Source organism: Saimiri boliviensis, chromosome 7 (assembly GCF_048565385.1).
Source record: "Saimiri boliviensis isolate mSaiBol1 chromosome 7, mSaiBol1.pri, whole genome shotgun sequence".
Taxonomy (NCBI): Eukaryota; Metazoa; Chordata; class Mammalia; order Primates; family Cebidae; genus Saimiri; species Saimiri boliviensis.
Window position 1 is genome coordinate 19,264,127 of NC_133455.1, and position 21,044 is coordinate 19,285,170.

The 21,044-nt window shown below is 55.0% G+C and overlaps 1 protein-coding gene across 2 annotated transcripts in view; it reads left to right on the forward strand.

Moving 5' to 3' along the window:
• The window catches only part of RBM19 (RNA binding motif protein 19), a 143,456-nt gene that overhangs the window by 100,682 nt on the left and 21,730 nt on the right, over nt 1-21,044 (forward strand). For both annotated transcript variants that reach the window (XM_039472190.2, XM_039472191.2), the window contains exons 22-23: nt 3,770-3,875; nt 17,832-17,952. In XM_039472190.2, coding sequence (XP_039328124.2) covers nt 3,770-3,875; nt 17,832-17,952 — 227 coding nt within the window. The remainder of the gene's footprint in view (nt 1-3,769; nt 3,876-17,831; nt 17,953-21,044) is intronic.

A 21,044-nucleotide genomic window follows, 5' to 3' on the forward strand; every position in this document is an offset into this window, starting at 1 on the left:
CCATGATCTTCCTCCTCCCCAGTCCCTGGTGGCCCTGCCTAGCTTCACCCCCACAGTGGCCTAAGCTCCCAGAAGACAAAGGTTCCTGCTCAACTTCCTTCAAAAGCTGCTCTTAGAAATGGCTCCTTAGACCTCGCTGTCAGATAAGAACCTCAATAATGGCTGGTATTTATATATCGCTTATCTCCAAGGAGCTAAAGGTACTTCATCGATTTCTTCTCCCCCAACTTTTTTTTTTCTTTTTAATTCTCTTCGATAGCTCTCTGAGATCCTTAGTATTGGCCCTATATGATCCCACACCATTATACAAGTGACCAAGCCACTCACTGTCCAGCTTTGTTCTTGGGCTGGGAGAAGCAGCCCGGGTGAGAAAGATCTCACCTGGATTTTGAGTTCTTGGCGCCAGGGGACATGGGCACGTCACCTTTCTTCGCTGGCTCTTGGTTTTCCCATCAGTAGAACAGAGGCATGGAGATGATGTATTTAAAAGACTTCGCGCATTCCAGGCACTCACTGGTAGCAGAGGTGCTGGCAGCAATGATGATGTCTTGACTCCTCAGCTGTGAGTTTCAGGAAGTGTCCACAGACGTCAGGAAGTTCCTTCTCAGATCTAACCCTAATCTTCCAGTTTCTCTTTAAGCCCCACTTCTCTCTTGTCCTGTTCTTAGAAGGAAGGAAGAAATCTCACCACAGCCATTTCTCTGCCTCCCTGAAGGACAACAGGATTTCTGAAGCTTCTAGAGTCTTCATAGGCAGCATTTCATTTGTCATGCTGATGTCTGTCTGGAAGCTCCTGACCACAGCTGTGACCTCCCCAAGGCTCTTCGGCCACCTGGGACAGGATCCCCAGCTCCCTGGCCCCTGCCCATGATCCCTGGTGGATCCAGGGTGCCCTTCTGTCCCGGCTTTCCCCACTGCGCTCTCAAATGCCACTTCTGCAGGCCAGGAAAGCATGGCTCCTACAGCCTCTCCTCAACGGCGTTTTTCTCTACCTTTTAATTATTTTTCTCTCCTTTCTCCAGACCCTTAGCTGCTTACCATGCACAGAGCATCCACAGCTTGCGATGTGCTGCAGAGAGGGAGGAATTAACCTCAACAGTCTCTCTCTTTCCTCTCCCCTACCCCTTCTCTCCTACACACACACACACACACACACACACACACACACACACACACACGTCTGAAATTAGACAGAGCTAAGAAATCTGGGCAGAGGTCCTTGAAGACCATCAAGGGATAGGAAATTATAGCCCTGGTGGGCAGAAGTAGAGGGCTTCCACACAGGGTGAGCAGACGGAACTGGGACTCAGTCTACCTCCCCTTGCCTGGTGGTCTTGGAGAAGTCACCAGACCCCCAGGAGTCTGCACAGGGCACTCCCAACCACCCTGCGTGGGCCTTCCTGCTTTATCCCAGACCTGGCCAAGACTTGGGAAGAAAGAGGCCCCAGCTCTTGCCAGTGGCCAGTCCCCGTCCAGAAGACACTAGGAGGGTGAGTCATTATGCAGCAGAAAGAGAGCTCAGGCGTCACAGCAGGCAGGCCTGGGTCTGCATTCTAACCCTGCTGCCTGTGAGCAAGGACTACTGGCTCCCAGAGCCTCAGTCTCTTTATCTGTAGCATAGGGATGGTAAGGCTAAGATAGTTCACGTTTGTGCTGTGTATTTCATTTCACCCTTATCACCGCCCTCTGAGGGTAGGTGTAATTTACCCAAGGTAATGTCTACCTTCCAGGGCTACCATTTCCTTCTTCATTTGTTCCAAAAACACCTTCAGGTTTCTACCCTGAGCCAGATGCTGGGCTCACTGCCACAGGTCCAGTGATGAGCAAGATAGATGGGGCCTGGACTCTTGCAGAGTGGAGCCCTACCCCTGGCCGTGGAAGGCAGAGAAGTAAACAGGCATATACCCCACACAGCCCTGGTCGGGGAGCACAGTGAGCAGTGACACTGTGGATGGAGGCAGTCACCCCAGCCTCCTGGGGGTGGGAAAGACATCTCAGGGCTAGTGCAGTTAGGGGAAGCCAGGGCAGGGACAGAGGGACCAGCACACCCAGGGGCTGTCTGTGCCCGCGTTGAGAAAGCACCCAGCCTAGTCCTCCCTGTGCCCGTCAGTTGCCTTATACCAGCTCTGAATGCTCTCAGGCTCCAGCCCCATAGTCACCGATGTGCCATCCCTGCAGTCTCAGTGACCCTCTGAAGACTTGGACCTAAAGAACCATTAACCTGAAGGAGCTTAAGAAAATGTGTCCATGCCCTGCCCTCCCTGTTCAAAGCCAGCAGGGCATAAGGGCTTTGGTGGAGGGAAGAGTGGCAGTGTCTGTCATGGGATGCAGCCGCCTTTAGGTGGCAGAATGAAGCAGGGTTTGCGGGCTTGAGTCCTCTCAGCTCTCCAGCCTCACCTTGTCCCCAGCCCTGGCCCCCCTCCAGCAGGGAAGCCTGACCGGGCTCCAATCTCCAGGTTCCTGGTTCCTTCCCCTCCCCGGGAGGCTGGCCTTGTCACCAGTGCCTCTCTGCCGTTTCTGGTTGCCTGTGCAGAGGAGGCACCAGGAGGGGGGAGCGGAGCTTCTGGGGAGAGCTCCGAGGAGACGTGCAGATTCATTTTGAGGATTCATAATGCTGCATTTACACACCGTCCTGCCTTCAGAAATTGGGCTGGCAGATGCCTGGTCATGCTGGCAGGGCTGTGGGTTAACGCCTCGGATTTAGCTTATATCGTTTCACGAGAGCTTACGGCCTTTACTGTGTTTTTTACCCAATCGGTCTTTGGCCTCGAAGCATCCTAGACCGTCGTGCATATGTGTGTGCGCCCCGGTGGCCGCAAGTGTGTGTAGATTTTCAAATAAAATAATACCTCTTTTCAGATGCCGTGCACATTAAATATTTATCGGCAGCAATTTGTGCGTATATGTTTGATAAATGGACATTAGGAAGGGATCGGGGGGTGGGAAGTGAGACAGGGAGGCAAGGGAGGCCTGGAGAAAGCTCTATCCCTTTGTCCTAGAATTTCTCAAAGGTTTACCCTGGAGGAGAGGAGAGGAGAGGAGGGAGCTGGGGTGGGGAGCTGGGGTGGGGGGCCGGGTTGGGGGGAGTGGTCCGAGGCCGTGATTACCAGTTTGATCCCTATCAGGAGGAGCCAAGGGCCATTTTCTTCTCCAGAGCTTTGCCTGACTTTGGCTTAGAAGATACCGAAATGAAAGCTCAGAGGGAGGGGAAGTAGGGTTTAAACGGAGTAGCTGCGTGTCATTTGAGCACTGAAGAAACAAATGTTCCAGGTTCCAGGTCGGAGAGAAGGGGCCCCATCCCATTCACTCAGCCCAGGGTCACCGTGTGCTCAGTTCAGATGTAGAGGCGGTTTGGAAAGATCAGGAGACCCTGCTGATCCCATGTCCAGAGCCCCAGCTCACACACATGGGCAGACCCGTTGCCCTGACCGGGACCCCCTTGCCGCCTGGCTGCTTGTCTACTAGGCAGGGTCATCCCCAGTGCAAAGTTACCCCACAGGGAAGAGGGGCCTATTGGGGGCAGAGTCTCTCTAGCTGGTGCAGAGGAACTGAAAATTCTCCAGTCGCATCTCCGGCCTGATTGTTCCCTCCCTGCCCTGCCTGATGGCCTGGGCCTGGGAGGAGAAGGCCGCTCATGCCCTGGAGCTGACATGTGCGTGCGTCTGTGTGTGCCTGCGAGCACTTGTCTTTTATAACTCAAAGGGATTCACGCGTGAGACTCAGTCCTGCCTCTATTCTTAAACCCCCATGTCTTGCCTTTTGTTTCTAGCACCTTTGGGGAGTTGAAGACGGTCCGCCTGCCAAAGAAGATGACTGGGACAGGCACACACAGAGGCTTTGGCTTTGTGGACTTCCTCACCAAGCAGGATGCGAAGGTGAGACCGTGGCTCCCTTCCCCACCTGTCTGGGACCCTTTGTAGGAGAGGCAGCCAGGCCTCTGACACACGGATTCTGCTCCCCGTGCAGGGGTTCTGTTTTTGCCTTTGATTTTGCTTAATGTGTACGTCATCCTCGGAGGAGATCCTAGGGTCTTGCATCTGGAGGAAGGGGCAGTTTCCGTGTCCCCTTCCGTCTCCCGTTTCACACGTGCAGGAGCCTGGGACATAAACCGGGGTTGGGAAGCAAATGGGTGTCCCAGGCTTCTCCGAGTCATCAGGAAGATTCCTCAGCTCAGGTGGCCCCATGGGTAGGCAGCATGGGAAATGCCACGCAGAACAGTGCAGAGAGGGCAGAGCGCTGGGAATGGAGAGCAGGAGGCACCTGAGAAGCAGCCTGGGAATGCGTCTCTCCCTTCCTTTTTTCCGCTCGTGGCCAAGGGTTCTGTTTTGTGCTGGTTATCTGTGCGGGCAGCCCAGGCAGGGGCAGCCGCGTGCAAGCGTGTACCAGGATCCCTCCAGGCTCCTAGAGAACCTTTTATTTTTGAAGCAAGGCAACATCTCCAAATTGGCTCAGTGCAGCACAGCCAGGCTTTGCTCCTGCAGTGGGTGCTGGACCCAGCTGCAGATGTTGGGCAGAGGCTGTGTGAACAAGGCCCCGGCTGTACCCAGAGCCACTGCCTTCGAAGCACCAAGCTCCAGGTCAGAATCCAGAAGGAAGGTGGCGGCAGAGCTGTCACAGTGGGCTGCCCTCTGTGAGCTCTGCCCGCAGTGGCCTGTCCCCTCTCTCAGCCTCACTGTTCCTCAAGGGTAAAATAAAGTGACAGGGAGGTCTCATTCTTGGCTGGGATCCCCCCTACCTCTGAGGAGCTGTTCCTTGGAAGAACAGTGAGTATTTCCTGGAGTCACAGCCATGGGTTTTAGCAGGCTGGCATCGCAAGAGGCCCAGGGGTGGGTCAGCTACGCAGGGCCGAAGGTGGCAGCTCTGGGACACAGCTGCAGCCTTTGTGGGCCCTGGGAACATGCACAGGCAGAGAAGGCGCACAGGGACCCTCGGAGAGCCTCGCCAGCCACCTTTGTCTCCGAGTCTTGAGCTGAAGTGCCTGTTTTGTTGACACATGGCTGTGTTTGTCCGGACATCTGCTCCTCTCTCCTCCTGGCTGGCAGCCTTTCCCTTGCCTCTCGTCAGAGACAGCAGGGGACACACCTTGCATGCAGCAGGTCATGGCCCTCACCCTCACAGCGGGGCAGGCACGTGGGGCCCTGTGTTGGCTCAGGGCCGCACTAGAGGGCTGCCTTTCAGAGTACCATGCATGGCAGCTCACCCCCACCGGCCTTCCCTGTGCCACAGCTTTCTCATCTGCGAAACGGGAATGATGGCCATGCCCCGCCCCGCAGGGTTAGGGCAGGTGATGCATCGGAGACACTGACTGGGTCCTGGTATGTGGTGAGCACTCAATACCAGTACACTATTTTCTTCTCGTTGCCACCAGCCCGGGTCCCTTCAGAGCCACCGTTGGTCCGTGGATTCGTGTACACATCTGATGCTCTGTGGACAGAAGGGAGTGCAGGGCGGCGTCTTTTCTCCACTGCATTCCACTGAGCTCGACTGGGTGGTGACGGTGTCCATGTGTTGTCATCTGTCTGATAGCAAAGTTCCTATAGGAAGCCATGCTTAGGGGAGAAATGAGGGGTTCACTCCCTGCCCCTGAGAAATGTCTCTTACAAAGACCAGTGTGAGAGCTTGTCGTTAGAGCACAAACTTCAAACCCAATCAGCCTGAGTCTGAACCCCAGAGCTGCCCTGAATCTCCCATGTGACCTTGGGCAAGTGACATCCTTTCTGTGTGCCTCAGTGTCCCCCCTCGTAAAATAGTCATAGGGCTCTTCATAGAGTCATTGTGAGGTTTGGATGGGGTGATAATCTTAGGACAGGGCCTGGCCCCTGCGTCCTGGCTGTTGGCTCTGATGAGGAGGCGGAAGGTATTGGTGGTGATCTGAAATAAGGGGATATTCCCCTTCTTATTTGACCAGCCACCGGGCCTCTTATCTGACCCACACACTGGGCCTCTTGTGGTGCGAGCCTGCTAAAAGCCCAGTGGGTGCGACTCCAGGAAACGCTCACAGCAGCTCAGGAACAGCTGTCAGAGGTGGAAGGGAACCTACCCATTCAACGAGAGCAGAAAGGTGTTGGAGCCCCTTCCCTGGAAGTCCTGTTTCCACAGAGCATCCTGTTTTCAGCACCGAGAGGTTGATGCCGAGTTGACTCAGCCCTTGGGACATAGAGGGTCCGACCAGGGCTGGGCCCCGGCCGCGAGCCCTTTGACACTTCACTCTGGGCTCAGTTTTGCTCTTCAGCTTTATTAAGACAGAAAGTGGACTCCCAGGTAATCAGGGCAGTGCGTGTCATTGAGGAAGTTCACCCAGTGCCCAGGTGGCCTGAGCTTGGCACCTCCAGGCCCAGCCACGGATGCGCATTCTGAAGCCCAGCACGGCCCTCTGGTGATTTATGGAGGTGGCAGCTCCTCCCTCTCCATCCCTTCCCTGCCTTCACTTCGGGCTCTGGGAGGAGAAAGGGCAGCTGAGGACAGTACAGGCTCAAGTCACAGCCCCTCCAGGATTGGCCCTTCTCCCTGTCAGGAGGCTATTTCTGGTCCCACCATCCCTGCAACCACTCTTCCCTCTCCCACGCTGGGACTTGAGCCCTCGGTTCCCGCCACAGGACGCAGTGATCTTCCAGGAAGGAGGAGCCCACCACAAGCATGTCTCCTGTAAGGATCCCTTTGCTCTTTTTGCTTCCTGAGGAGGCTGCCATTGCTCCCTCCCTCCCTGGCTCCAGGTCTGTCTGGAGAACTTTATTATCTTCTGAGTGGAACATTTAGCACTCTTCACTGACCCGATGTGCACACTGCATATTGCTGAATAGAATTCCGAATACTGTAAATATCTGGTTAGCTCGGGGGTAGGTGTGAGTTTGAAGAGGGAGAGCAATACTGCCAGAGACATGGAGTCAGAAGCCCTCTTTTTTATCTCAGCAGGAGGAATGAGTGAGAACCCAGGGCTGGTAGAGGAGCCTCCGTGATCCCGGCCTCTCAGGGCCGGCTCCCGTGCAGCCCCCCACCCGCCATGGAAGCTCTTAGGGAAGGAGACCTCCTTTAGAAACCCTCCCCGGGGCTCAGGTCAACCCTGACCCACTCAGATCCCCTGCAAAGGGCATTGATCCCATTTCCTGCCATGGCACCCTCAGTGAAGATAGTCACTCCCTGTGTTGGCATCGGCCACCTCTTGAGCCAGGAGGTCTGCCCCAAGCAGTCCTCAGATGGGAGGAAAGAAGGGAGGGATAGACTGAGGAGGGGGCAGCTAAGCTCATTGTAGAAGCTGAGGCTAGAAAGGAATAGAGAAATGAATGGTTTCTGGGAGGCGCCGGTGTTGCAGCTTGAACCCCAGTATCTCGACTCCCAGAACAGTGCTCTTTCCCCCTCATCTACCAGCCCATTTGTCGCTGGCACAGCATAGAAGAGTTAAGACATCCCCTCGATACCACAGTCTCTGCTGTGGCCCTGAGCACGTGCCGTCTCCACCATCCCTGATGTGAGGGATTCTAAGTTGTCTGACTTTCTCCATGAGACCCACGTCCCACTGTGCGTATCCTCCAGGGCTCTGTTTTATCCATCAGGCCCCTTCTGGATCAAGCACACACACCCCCAAACTGGAAAGAGAATCCTAGCAAGAGGTTCCTCAAAGGCTGTTGTGGCAGAGCTCAGAGTAACCAGGCAACTGATGATAATAGCAAGAGGCTCCCTCGAGCGCGCCGGCTTTGTATGTGACATTCACCGCACGCGCACCACCCCACCCCAACCTGCGGCAGCTCCACCATCGGGCGGGAGATTTGCATCCCGTCTCCCTCCCCAGCCTCACCAAGCATTTGCTAAGCTCCAGCGCTGAAGGCACCGCAGAGCCCTGTGAATTCATGGGAAGCCCAGACTCCGGTCTGTTACTGAGCTGCTCGGGCAAACTGAGGGTGGATCCTGACCATCTGCCCTCGTCACAGGCCCTGGTGACCAGAGCCCTGCTCAGAGGAGCAGGATCGATGAGCTGGCATATTCTCCCAACCTAGGACATTCTATCCCCTGATGTCCCGGGCAGTAAATGTCAGTCCCTTCGAAAGTGCTGGTGTTATCTAAACCTCCGGGTGTGATGATCCGGCATTTCTCCAAGAGCCTTCCCCTACGTGTGGAGGGAAGCAGGGGACAGAGGTTGATGAGGGAAGGAGAATGGGGGTGATACAGGAAGTGAAGGACTCGAGCAGGACTGCATCCTGAGTGCAGTGGTCTCCTAGGTGACCTGGGTCTGCACCGTGTACACGACTGTCGTGTCATCAGCGCCATGCAGCTGGGGGACCCCACAACTGGGATGTTTCTAAAAGGGCAACTCTAATATCTTAGAGTCGGTAAAAACGGTCAACTTCTGGAAGCCCGTCTTTGGCAGGGATGGTGTAGAACATTTGCATATATGAGTTTTAATCCTCACGGGACCCTAGGAGCTAGGTGGTAGGAGGCCATTTGACAGTGAGGGAAACCAAGGCTCAAAGGGACAAAGTTGCTTGCTCAAGGTCGTATAGTGGTACTTGGCAGAGCTGGGAAAAATCCGATTCCAAAGCTTGTATTCAGGGATTCCGCCTTCCTTCCTTCACTGGTTCACTTAAATTCCGTGTACCGCCACCCCAGGCTCCGGGAAGAGCCCCTTCTCCCTGTCATTCCCACCACCTCTCACCCAGCCCTGACGCCTCACCAAGGTGAAGGACTCTCCAATTAGAGGGACACTTTGGAGGAATGCCAAGAGGTTGTCCCTTAAAACGTCTCTTGGGAACAAGTCCAGGATGAAGTCATCTCCTCCCAGCCCCCAGAGGAGGAGTGGGCATTCAGTGAGCTGCCCCCGCTGGCACACGCTGCCATGCTGCCTTCCAACCCTGCCGAGCCCGAGGTGCAGCCCCTCACCCGGGAGGCAGAAGCCTTCCACCTGGGCAGGTGTCGGGGGGCTCCCTACCAGGTGCACTCGTCCCCATTGGCTGAGTGGCCACCAGTAGCCACTGGGGCTCCAGTTAGAAGCCGCCACCTCCTCTTTACCCAGGCCAGGCTGGTCCTGGAGGAAGAAAGGAAGGGCAACACAGAAGGGGAGGACCACAAAGAACACACCTGCAGCCCAGAAGCCAGAATATTAATTTTTTCCCATGCAATGCGCCTTTAATTTTTCCCTTCCCCGGGCCCGCCGCGTCTTTGTACTTTTGCAGTTGCAGCTGTTTTTATTTGCCACCGCTGCTGTTGTTTTAAAAGGTCTATTTTCACATGGAATGTTATCCAATTAGCAGAGCAATGTGTTGGCTTAAATAAACACTTGGGGGGAGCCGGCAGTAGGGAGGCGTGATGGTGGTTGGCGTTGGCAGGCAGGGCTGTTCTCACTGTGGTAAACAGCCACAGCTCTCACCGGAGGGTCGCACCAGTTAGTGTCTCCTTCCTTGTTTCTTTCTTTTCCCTCTGCCAAGGGTGGGGGCAGAGGAAAGGGTGTGGACATGTGGCCCAGGCACTCCCCCGCCTGGGGGATGCCAGTGTTTTGGCAGGGGCTCACGTTGGGCTTCTCAAGGAATGCTCTGTGAACCTCCTGTCTTCACCTTGCAGAGCCCAGCAAAACCAGACCTGTAGTGGGAGGGATTGATGGTGAGCGAGCCGGACAGAGCTCCTTAAGGCAGGGACAGCTTTCCTCTTCACTGGGCGCCCAGCACCCAACACAGTGCTGGGCCGTGTTGTGTGCCTAGTAAACGATCGCTGTTAGATTGTCAGTGACGTGCGTTCAACACATGCTTGCTTACATTGAGTGCAGAGAAGGAGGGGCGTGCTGCACAGTGGTTAGGGTGGCCTGTGATATCAAGCGACCTCTTTGCAGCTGTGCAGATGCGGACAAGGGACTTCTGATCCCTCTAGCCCAAGTGACTCGTCCCCACACAGGCAATAATAAGACTGCCCTTGAGGCATTTGTGAAGACGAAGCAGAATGTTGCGTGGAAAGCATTTAACACAGGCTGTGTCACGTGACACCACAGAAGCGAGAGTGGCGGAGTGTGCCTCTGGGCCCCCGGGGATCAGAGGTGTTCAGCCTGAAACTTAGGCTTCCGTTGTCCTGTGTGTCCCAAAATGTTAACTGGAAGCAAATTCAGGAATCAGAGTTTTGTCCGCACTTTTCTGTTCAGTTGCGCATGTGACATGTGTGTGCTCATGACTGTTGTGATTGTGGGCTTTTGCCAAGTTTCCTTCAGCAGAGCCCAGGAGGATTTGAAAATGTGTTTGACTCCCGAGCTTGCATTTCAAGGCAGCCTCAGCCAGCACACATAGGTATGGGCTAAGTCCTGGGATCAGGATAGGCCGCCCTCCTCAGACTGGCAGGTGAGCAGCCCCTGTGGCCGAGACACAGCCAGGATGGCCCTCTCTGCTAATTGTGTCCCTGGAGCCTCGGTGTGGATTAAGGTCTGCACAGGCCTACTGAGCTCAGAGTGAGAGGGACTCAGGTTCAGATGTCCTCATTTCAGATTTATCAGACAGGCAGGCAGTACTAATCATCAAGGAAAAGTAAAAATCCCAGCTAAGTTAACAACCTTCCTCCCTTTTAATAGCATTAGAATAAAATTTTTTTTCTGACAGTCTCACTCTGTCGCCCAGGCTAGAGTGCAGTGGCATGATCTCCGCTCATTGCAACCTCCACCTACCAGGTTCAAGCGATTCTCCTGCCTCAGCCTCCCCGGTAGCTAGGATCACAGGCACGCGCCACCGCACCCAACTAATTTTTGTATTTTTAGTAAAGACGTGTTTTCTCCACATTGGCCAGGCTGGTCTCAAACTCCTGGCCTCAAGTGATTCCCCTGCCTCAGCTTCCCAAAGTGCCAGGATTACAGGCGTGACTCCCCCACCACCACCACCACCACACCTGGCTTAAAACAATTTAAATTTAAAAAAAAAAAAAAAAAAAAGTTTAGCACCGATGACACCAGCACCAGGTCCCAGATCAGGCCCTTCCCGTGGTGGCGGCCGTGGGCTGAAGGAAGCGATGCCGCCTTGTTTGTGCCTCCAGCGGCTCCGAGAGGCCAAAACGCCATCGTTTTGCAGTTGGAAAAGTGAAAACTCAGAGAAGTTTCTTAAAAGCAGCAGGGCCAGACCTGTGCCTGAGGGGAGCCCAGAGCCTCAGCAGCCCATGCTGCCTGTGGCCTTGTGGCTTGGTGCCCGTGGGCCCCTGGCCTTGGCCCTCCCCTCTCTCCCTGGTGGCTCTTTCCCCTCCCAGGGGTACTGTAAGCTTGCAGAGGTCAGAAGTGTGTCCCCCCTTTGTCTCCTCCTCACATCTGCCTCACCATCACTGCTCCCGAGACTGAGTGGAACCGCACTGAGCTGAGCAAGCAAGGGAATGAATGAATGAATGAATGAGTGAGTGAGTGAGAGGGAGGAGTATCTCTGTGTCTGAAGAGTTCAGACAGCTCAGTCTGGAAATGGGACTCTAGATGTCTCTCCTGGGAGCTCACCCTCAGCTCCACAGTGTCATTTCTGGGAAGGGACCTGGATAGGAGCACCCAGGATTGTGCAGAGAGCTTAACTTATTCCAGGCCAGCTCCTGCCTGGCAGGCAGCTATCGCTGTGAGGACAGAAGCAGCTGGTGAGGTTTGCTGAGAACTTTCTCATAGGACAGTGGGAGCCTTTGGACCGGAGGAAAAGGATCTCTCTCTCTCTTTTCTCTCTCTCTCTCTCTCTCTCTCTCTCTCTCTCTCTCTCTCTCTCTCTCTCTCTCTCCCTCTCACCATTAAAACACCCCAGGGAGGCAGGCCCTCCCCCCAGATTTTTTGGCCAATTCTGCAGAGCGCTCCCAACAGTGCCAGCCACTTGTTCTAGGTGTTGGGGGCACAGCAGGTTTGGGCGGGGTTGGCGCTGTCCCTGTTTGGACAGATTTAGTGTCTGCTGAGAGTTACAGCCCTCTGGTTTTGCCAGAGACAGGTCCCTGGGGAATAGAAGGAGCCAGGAGAATGCCTTGGACTTCTCAAGACAGAAATCCTGTCCTCAGCTCTGCGCAGAAGCCACGGCCCGGGGCAGTTCTTCACAGCCCCTCGGGATGGGAGTCCTGCCAAAGGCATGCACAGCCTTTTGTTGCTGTGAAAGGAGGTCTGTCTCCAGGGAAGCTGCAGAAAGGTCAGGCCCAGCGCCTCACTGGCAGCCTTCCAGTGCCTTCCCAGTTCTTGAAAGAGGCCCCCGGGCCCAGCCGAAGTCTAGCCTGCGGCTGTCAACCCACACCACCTTAGCAGATTGGCTTCTAAGGGAATCCAGAAAAGGCGGCAGGAGGCCAGGCCTCTTGATACCTGGAGTCCATGGCTTGAGTCAGAGGAGCTCAAAGAGCTGTGATTTCAGGACAGCAGAGCCAGAGAACCAGCTCATGAGGGCAGCCCTGGAGTCCGGCTCGACCTGCTCAGCGCTTTCCGGGGTGGGCCTCAAATTCTGAGTAGGGCCAAGGCATGCAAGACACACCATCTGAGGTAGGAAATGTACCTGTCCCTGGTCAAGGCAGAGGGACTCCAGGCAGCCATCTGGGTCTGGGTCAGGGACGGGCAGGAAACAGGACCTAGCCCCACCCCCAGGTGGGGTGAATGAGGAGGTGTTTATGGAGACTTGCTAGGGCTCAGGGCCTCACCAGGAATGTGAAGGACTGTCGCCTCCCTTAGGCCAGGAAGAGGGTTGGAAGGAAAGCCAGGGCTGAGGCTGCCAATAAGAGGCCTTAGCAGGAGCTGCAGCCTGCAGGAAGGGAGCGGGAAGCAGCACCACCCTGTCTCCCTCTTCCCCTTTCCCTCAGTCTCCCACAGTGCATTTGCTTCACCTCAGTAGAAGCCAGAGGACAAGGGAGCCCTGGTCACACTGTACAGAGTTGGCTCCTAAAGCCTAGAGGATCGGGGAGGGGGGACCAGGAATAACCAGCGCGGGCCATCTTCGATGGCAGAAGTGCTCCCGAGGGCGGGAGTGGCTTCTGTTCTGTAGCGTTGGTTTTGCTGGACCCCTGCATCCTTCGGGTTCTGTGCTGGATCTTCAGGCCTCTCCAGCAAGCCAGCTAGGGATCTGACATGCAGTCTCTCGAGCCCTAGGGGTGCAGGTTACTGTTCCCATCTTGCAAGGCGCCAAGCCAGGCATGTTGGGAGCAGAGCCAGACCCAAGATTATTTGTGTATCATTTCAAAAAGCCAAATGTCCCACTCGTCTGGATGGTCGGGGACTGCCTGCTCTCTCAGAACGGGACATACTCCTGTCCCCACGGTGTTTGTGATCTATAAAGTGCAAGGGTTTGAAGGGAACTGTGGCAGGACATGTACATCCCTCCGTCCCCAGCTAGAACCAGCCTAACCATCTACCCCAGTCTGGAGACGTGTTCTCAAGACCCCTAGTGAAAGTGCCATAGTGTGCTTTGCGAACATGGACTGAATGGGCTCTGCCCAGCACCAGGCTGAGGATCTTAAGCATGGAGCACCCTCCCTCCAGGGTTCAAGGTCGAGTCAGGGAAACTGGCACACAGAAAGCATTATGGGGCGGGAGCAGGTTCTGGAAGTGGAGGCAGATGTTCCAGGCACAGGGAGGGTGCCTGGCTGTTGCCTGTGCAGGAGAGGCAGAACCTTCCCTGGGCCGCCTGTCCAAGGAACCCAGAGACAATGTGTAGAGGCCAAAAGGAAGAGGGAGAAGGAAGTTGACCTGCATACACACCTTGGCCAGTGCCTCAGTTTCCCATTCTTTGAAATGGGAGAATAATGTCTGTTCTCAGGAGTAGGCTGAGGTCATGTGCTTGGAGTTTCATGGAGCTAGGAGATAGGATCATCCATGCTACGAAGGCCTTGGATGCCATGAAAGGAAAATCAGACAGCAGGAGCCAGACTTGGAGAGGAGCAGAGAGCCAGTAACTCCTCCGTCTCCCGAGGCAGACAAGCCCGGGGGCTGTTTTGGCAGCGGAGCACGTGCCTGCAGCTGAGATTTAGAAGAACGCTTGGGGGAAGGTGGAGGTCAAGTTTCAGTGGGGTGAAGTGTAGGCAGAGACCGAGGAGGGAGCTGCTGGTGGACCTCTCTGGCTTGCACTTTGCCCTCTGTGGTGCCTGGAACCTTCCAAGCTCCTCACAGTCTTTGCTGTGCCACGAAAGCCCCTTGAGGCCCGGGCCTGCATCTTCCTCCTCCTCTCCCCACCCGCCTTGCCTCCTAGAATGTGTCAAATATAACAAGCTCTCCTTACACTCTTTTAATGAAACACAATTACTCTGGATTATCCAAGGCCAATTTTAGCCTCAAATCACTGTCCTCACACCGCCTGCGACAGTTTGAGGCCACCACATTCCAGCCACCCAGGCAGTGGGCACTCGGGAACACAACTTGATTTCATATTAACCTGCAGGGACTAGAACGCGGCAGGGTGATTCTGCTATTTTTGGAGAACCACGCATTGCGCTCTAACCTCAAATACAAAAGAGCTTCTGTGTCTTACCCTCCCTTGTCCCGCTCTTTGGCGGGATAATGAAAAATGGAGGCATACATCATTATAACAGCCAATCTTAAGTGACTCTTGTTACGTGCCAGACAGCGTTCTAAGTATCAAACTTCACAGTTCTCTGAATTCTCACTGCTCTTCGCTGCTGCCCTTCTTTTACGTATGAGGAAGCTTGGGCTCAGAGAGGTTCAGCAGCTTGCCCGAGATCACACAGTCCGTAAGCACTGGAGCAGGGATTTGAATCAAGGCAGGCCAGCAGCAGAGTCCACCCTCTGAACTGCCATGCCACCAACACTCTTAGAATGAAGAGCTCTTCCAGAAAGAAGCCAAGAACATGTCAGAGGAGTGCAGAGGGAAGAGATGAACATTTGTGAGAGGTGATACCACAAAGAAGCCAGGAGAGGGCATTTTTAGTAACTCCTGCAATGAATGGAGACCTCCCCGGGCTTTGTGTGGCACAGGAATGGAGAAGTGGTTTCCAAGGGAGAGAAAGAAACATGGAAATCTGACAGCAGGAATCAGAGAGGCTGGGGCTGGGGCCTCTCACCCAGACCTACCTCCTGGGATCTTACTCCCTTCTTCGGAGTTCCAGCCTAGCATCCACCAGACGCATCCCCTTGGCCACCCCCACCCCATCGTGTCCCCGGGACCACAACTCCTTGGGGACCCTGGCACGAGGATGGAACATCCGCCACCCCAGACTCCCCACCAGTTCCTCTCCCCCATCTTAAAACCCCAGCTCCCCCAGTCAAGCCGTTTCTCTGCCTCGCCAGCTGAGAACGCGTGTGTTTTAAAGCTCTGAATGGGCCATTTCGGCTCGGAGTCCAGATGCATTTTTATATCCACATGGAAAAAAATGCAGAGGCTCTGCTGGCAGTCAGAGTTTTTTAAATTAAAGTTAAAAAAAAAAAGAAAGAAAGAAAAAGTTTTCTGCACCTGGCCCTCCTCAGAACAGCACGGAGGAGAACAAAGCATTTCTGTAATTTGGCCACATGTCTAGTTTTAAAAAGATGCATGTTCTCATCACCTCCCTCCCGTCTTTTTGGATTCATTCGTTTATTGACTGTGTACTATGTGCTGCCCTCCATGCTCGTTTTGTGGATGTCCCACAGCCAGTCCCCACACGGATGGGGAAACTGAGGCTCAAGATGTGGCCACTGATTACCCAACTGTATCAGTTCCCTAGGGCAACTGTAACAAAATGCCACAGACTGGTGGCTTCAAACCACAGAAACGGGCCAGGTGCAGTGGCTCAGGCCTGTAATCCCAGCACTTGGGAAGCTGAGGCGGGAGGATCACTAGCGTTCAGGAGTTCGAGACCCCATCCCTACAAAAATTAAAAACCTAGCAAGGCATGGTAGCATGTGCCTGTGGTCCTAGCTACTCGGTAGGCCAAGGTGGGAGGATCTCTTGATCCCAGAAGTCCGAGGGTGAAGTGAGCCATGGTCACACCACTGCACTCCAGCCTGGGTGACAGAGCGAGACCTTGCCTCAGAGAACATTTTAAGAATCCAGAAATGTGTCTCATGGTTCTGGAGGCCGGAAGTCCAAAATCAAGGTGCTGGCTGGATTGGTTCCTTCCGAGGGGAGCCTGCGTGGTGCCCCCACCGGCTGCTAGGGATAGCTGGCATCCTTGGTTTGTAGACTCATCACCCAGTCTCTGCCTCCACCCTGTATCCCCCGCCCCCGGCATTCACCCTATGTCTCTGTCTTCACGTGGCCATCCAGTGACACCCATCATTGGCTCAGGGCCAGCCATTTTCCCAAGTGACTTCGTCTTGACTGATTACCTCTGCAACTACCATTTCCAAATAAGGTCACGTTCTGAAGTTCAGGGGGTTAGGACTCAACCTGTCTCCTCTTGCGGGACGTGGTCCAACCGTAAGAGCCACGTTGGATGGATCAGGAGCACAGCTGGATGGATTCCCATCCAGACCCTTCCGGCTACACGAGTCCTCACGGCATCAAAGAAACAAGAGCAGCAAGCCCCCGCTCTGCTTGCACCCATTGGTGCTCTCTGCAACCCAGAGGCAGAGCAAATCGCCTCCTTAGCCACCGTTGCTCTCTGCTGCCAGCACTCAAGCACCTGGGGCCTAGTGCTCTTTAAAACCATGCCTGCCCAAAAGCTCTCTGCGGAGAGAAAGCCACTGCAAATGTCACATCTACAGCAACAAAACCACAGAGAGAAGCAACGTGTATTGAGCAATCACGGTGACCCTGCACTGTTCTAGACACTGTGTGAACCCGTTTTTGTCCCTGAAACCCCTGAGATTGGCCTATGTACACATACCCGTTGTATAGATAAGGAATCAGAGTCTAGGACAATTTCTTTAGCTTGCCCAAGATCTTCAAGCTAAGACCTGCAGGGTTTGCCCTTCCTGGGGAGGGTAACCTCAGACTCCAAGCTTTTGGCTACTAAGCTCACAGCCTCTCTGTGCCATAGGGGTGTTTTGTTTTGGATGAGCCCATCAAGTCAGAGAGGGCGTCCCTGGGCAGTGCCGTTGAACTTGAGACCTAGCAGTGTTTTTAAGAGGGTACTGATCACTTCCGTATGATTCCGTTCATATGAAATGTCCAGAATAGGCAAATCCAGAGACAGAAAGCAGACAGGTAGTTGCCAGGGGCTGGGGGACTGCTAGCTAAGGGGTGTGGGGTTTCCTTTGGGGCTGATGAAAACCTTGTAAAATTGCTAACAGTGACATTTTACACAGCTCCATGATAATACCAGAACCCACTGAATTGTCCTCTTCAGACAAGTGGATGTAGTATATGGATTCTATCTCAGAATAGCTGTTAAAAAGTAGAAAGAGGGAACCAGGCAGCCTGTGGGGGTCGGGAACAGCAGAGTGAGCAGGAACAGCCTGCGCCAGGACCCAGGCTGCTGAGCCAGCGGGGGAGCTGGGAGCACAGGGCGGGGGGGACCAGCGAGGAGGCAAAGGGCACTGGCAACAGAGACAGAGGGGCCCCTTCAAGAGTAATGTGGGGGACAGAGTCACCAGGGCAGTGAAGGAGAGCGGCACCAAGTGACACCCAGGGGCCTGTACACTTGTCATCGGCGGCTGGCCAGGGCATGGCTTTCTCAAGTGGCCGCCATACAGACAGCCAGGTGGGAGGTGAGCTCACTAATGGGGTCGCCCTCCACAGATCGGATGACACGCTGCAAATAGACGCCTGCTTCGGCCCAGGCGCCAATTATGGCCCAGACGGTGGATATATTGACTGCTCAGTCACTTGCAGCTTTCTCCCCGGGAACGCAACCCACTAATTAAATAGATGCGCCCAACCGCTCCCCAAACCCTCGCTGGAGATCAGATGTCACGGGGCCAGAACCTGGGCCTGGGCATCTGTGCCGCGGGCAGAGTGGCGTGTCTGCCGTGCTGATCCAGCTGATGTGCAGTTTTGTCTCCTGTTCCTCTGCAGAGAGCCTTCAACGCCCTGTGTCACAGCACCCACTTGTACGGCCGGAGACTGGTGCTGGAGTGGGCCGACACCGAGGTGACCCTGCAGGCCCTGCGGCGGAAGACGGCTGCACACTTTCACGGTAGGAGCCGGAAGGGCTTGTGGCCGATTCATGGCCCCTGGCGAACACACGAGGTGGGTGGGGCTTCTGAGAGAACTGCTGTCCACCCAGCAGGCTATGGCATGAGGGCTGCCAAGTACCTCCTGCTGGGCATCCCCCCTCAGCCCCGAAGACCTGCCTCCAGCAGTGTGGGCCAGTCCCTGCCGGGAGGCTGGTCTGTGTAGAAGCATCCACGTTCTGTGTGCTCTCAGGGTGCAGTCGGGTTGGGTCACTGGGGGCCTTGGCAGCAAGAGACGGAGGTCAGAGTGTTTATCCACTCCCTGCCTGCCAGGCTGCCAGGGCACAGCTCACGGCTGCTGGCCCTTGTCCTCATGGTGCTCTGTGTGCAGATTCCAGCATCCAAAAGGCAGGGATGCTCACGGCCTTTCTGGGGGCCACACTCTTGCTGCCCGCTTTCTTCGATGATCGTGTTGGAGGGCCGTCCACTTCCTGCCGGGGTCCTGATACCCGCAGGTCTCACTCACCTCTTACCCAGCTTGGTGGCATCATGTGGCCTCAGTGACAGTTCAGGTGGTGGCCAGAAAATACTGAGTGCCCACTGTACCCTCATGCACCCTCGTGGCAGTGACCAAGCAGGGCCCTAGGCTCGGGTGGAAGAGGCTGGGACACATTCCTCCTCAGGTGGACTAGAGAGGCCTCACTGCAAAGATGACATCTGTACCCAAGAAAGGGCCACCCAAGCAGGAGGCCAGGGGCAGGGGAGACCCTGAGGTTGGAGCAAGCTCAGTGTGTGTGAGAAACAGGGAGGCCGGCATGGCTGGAGCAGATGAGGTTGGCCCAGGAGGCTGTTGTGAGTCAGGTGAGGAGGGGGTGAGACAGCCCTGGGTACGTGGAAGGCCTGGCACGTGCTCCCTGCTGTCCGGTTTGCTCCCCCAAGACTTGGGATATCAAGGAGTACTTGACCTTGAACCCCATCCCACCTCTCCGCCACCCGTTGCAGAAGTGCTTCCGCTACGGCCTGGGCCCGCAGCACAAGGGCGGCCGCCGGCCTTCCGCCTGCTTTGGCTCCTGCTTCCTTAGTGTGTGTCACCTGCTAGGGAGCTTCTCTGCCTTTTGCGTGCCCCGAAAAGCCAGGCTCTGTCATAAGCGACAGTCCTGTCTGTGGTGCCACCTGAGGTGCTCTGAGGTCTTCCTGGCATGCCACTGCCTTCCTCCCACCTTACTATCGCCTGAGTCTCAGGTGCTTTGCCAGATGGAACTGCCATTGTGCCTTCATCCGTCCCCTTGTGGGGCAGCTCAGGGCCAAGGGTGTCACCTGGGCACAAAAGGGGGGTGTTAGCAGCCAGCATCCCCCAACGCCACTCCTCTGTGTAGACACAGAACCCGGAGCCAGGAGTGCTTGTCCTCTCTTCTGACCGTATGGCTCTGTTGCTGAGCCAGGCAGCACCTCGGGAACAGTTTCTCTTATGGAGATAGGAGTTTTCCAGTGGGGCTGCCGGTCTTGCTTGGGGCAAAACAACTCTGTGAAGCAGCGTCTCAGCGATGCAGAAGGACCGCGCCCCCCACAGTGGGATCTCCAGACACAGCAGGGAAGTCCCCTGACTCTAGCCCAGCCTGCCACACCCTTCAGAACACAGCCTCCTGTGCACACCCATGGTCTTCCCAGACCCCTCCTTCCTCCCACCACACCTCCCACAGAGCTTATTGTTCCACAAACTCCAGGCAGGACTCTATGCCTTTGCACATGCTGTTCTCTCTGCTTAGAATGCCTTGCCCCGCACTTTTTTTTTTTTTTTTTTTTTAACCTGGCAAATGCCGTCAAAACCCAGATAGAATGATACCTCCTCCAGGAAGCCTTCCTGGTTCCCTCCCCCTCCACAGGTATCAGTAATTTCTCCATTCTCTATGCTCATCCTCTGTCACTGTGCTTTCTTGCCCTGTTGGAACTTAATTCCTTGTGGTTTGTTATCCTCTCTGGACCCGTGCCTCCCCCATGTTGGGGCTGTGTCGTTCTCGTGTCTGTTACTGATCAGTTCTTCCCTGGGTCCTAGGCCCAGGACAGTATCTGGCAAATGCCAGGTGCCCAGTCTCAGGGTGGGGAATATTTGAGCTGAGGCAAATGTGGAACCAGAGAAATGAAGGCTAAGTACATAGTTGCAAGCTCACAACTCAATAAGGCCCCAAATCCTGATGTGCAGAAAGAGAGCCTGTCCTTATCGACAACCATTGACAGGCCCAAGTGCGCCCGTCGGCAAATGTTTGTGTAAGGAACTCTCCCCAGAGCTGAACGGAGGCGGGGTGACCGTCTCCCTCGTCACCCCCATCCCCCACCCCGGGGCCAGCCGAGGAGTGCAGGCTCAGCGGTTCTGCCCAGCCTTAGAGAGAAGCCCCCTTCAATAAATTGAGTTCCAAAGACAGCACTGTTGCCTCGCCACAGTGGAAAGACTTGGCTGGCATCATTTCTGTGGGATTGGCTCTCTCCACAGCCGTTTAGCAGCCAGGCCAAGCCCCAGACAGGGGCAGATAGAATGAGAACAGTAACAAAGACAGCTGTTCATTGGCCTGCATCTTCCCATTCACTCCCCAGCAGCCCTATGAGATGGACATGATTAGCCCCATTTCACAGATGAGAGAACTGAGGCCTGCCAAGCACTGCAGTGATTTATGACAACTAGTGTTTATTAAGCACTTACTGTGCACCAGGGGGCCATCCTCAGACGAGCATTGTCTCGGTCTCCACAGCAACTGGAGAGCTGTATGCAGTGCTGTGTCTGCAGTGAGGAAGTGGCAGAGCTCAGATTCGAACTCCAGACCGACTCTAGAGCCTCCCACCCCACCCACCTGTTCTAACCATGTTATACTTGCAAACGTCACTCAAGAAAGAGTCCTAGCTGGGCATGGTGGCTCAGGCCTATAATCCCAGTACTTTGGGAGGCCAAGGTGGGTGGATCACTGAGGTCAGGAATTTGAGACCAGCCTGGCCAACATGGTGAAACCCCATCTCTACTAAAAATACAAAACAAAAAGTAGCTGAGCATGGTGGCACGTGCCTGTAGTCCTAGCTACTTGGGAGGCTAAGGTAGGAGAATCACTTGAACCCGGGAGACAGAGAT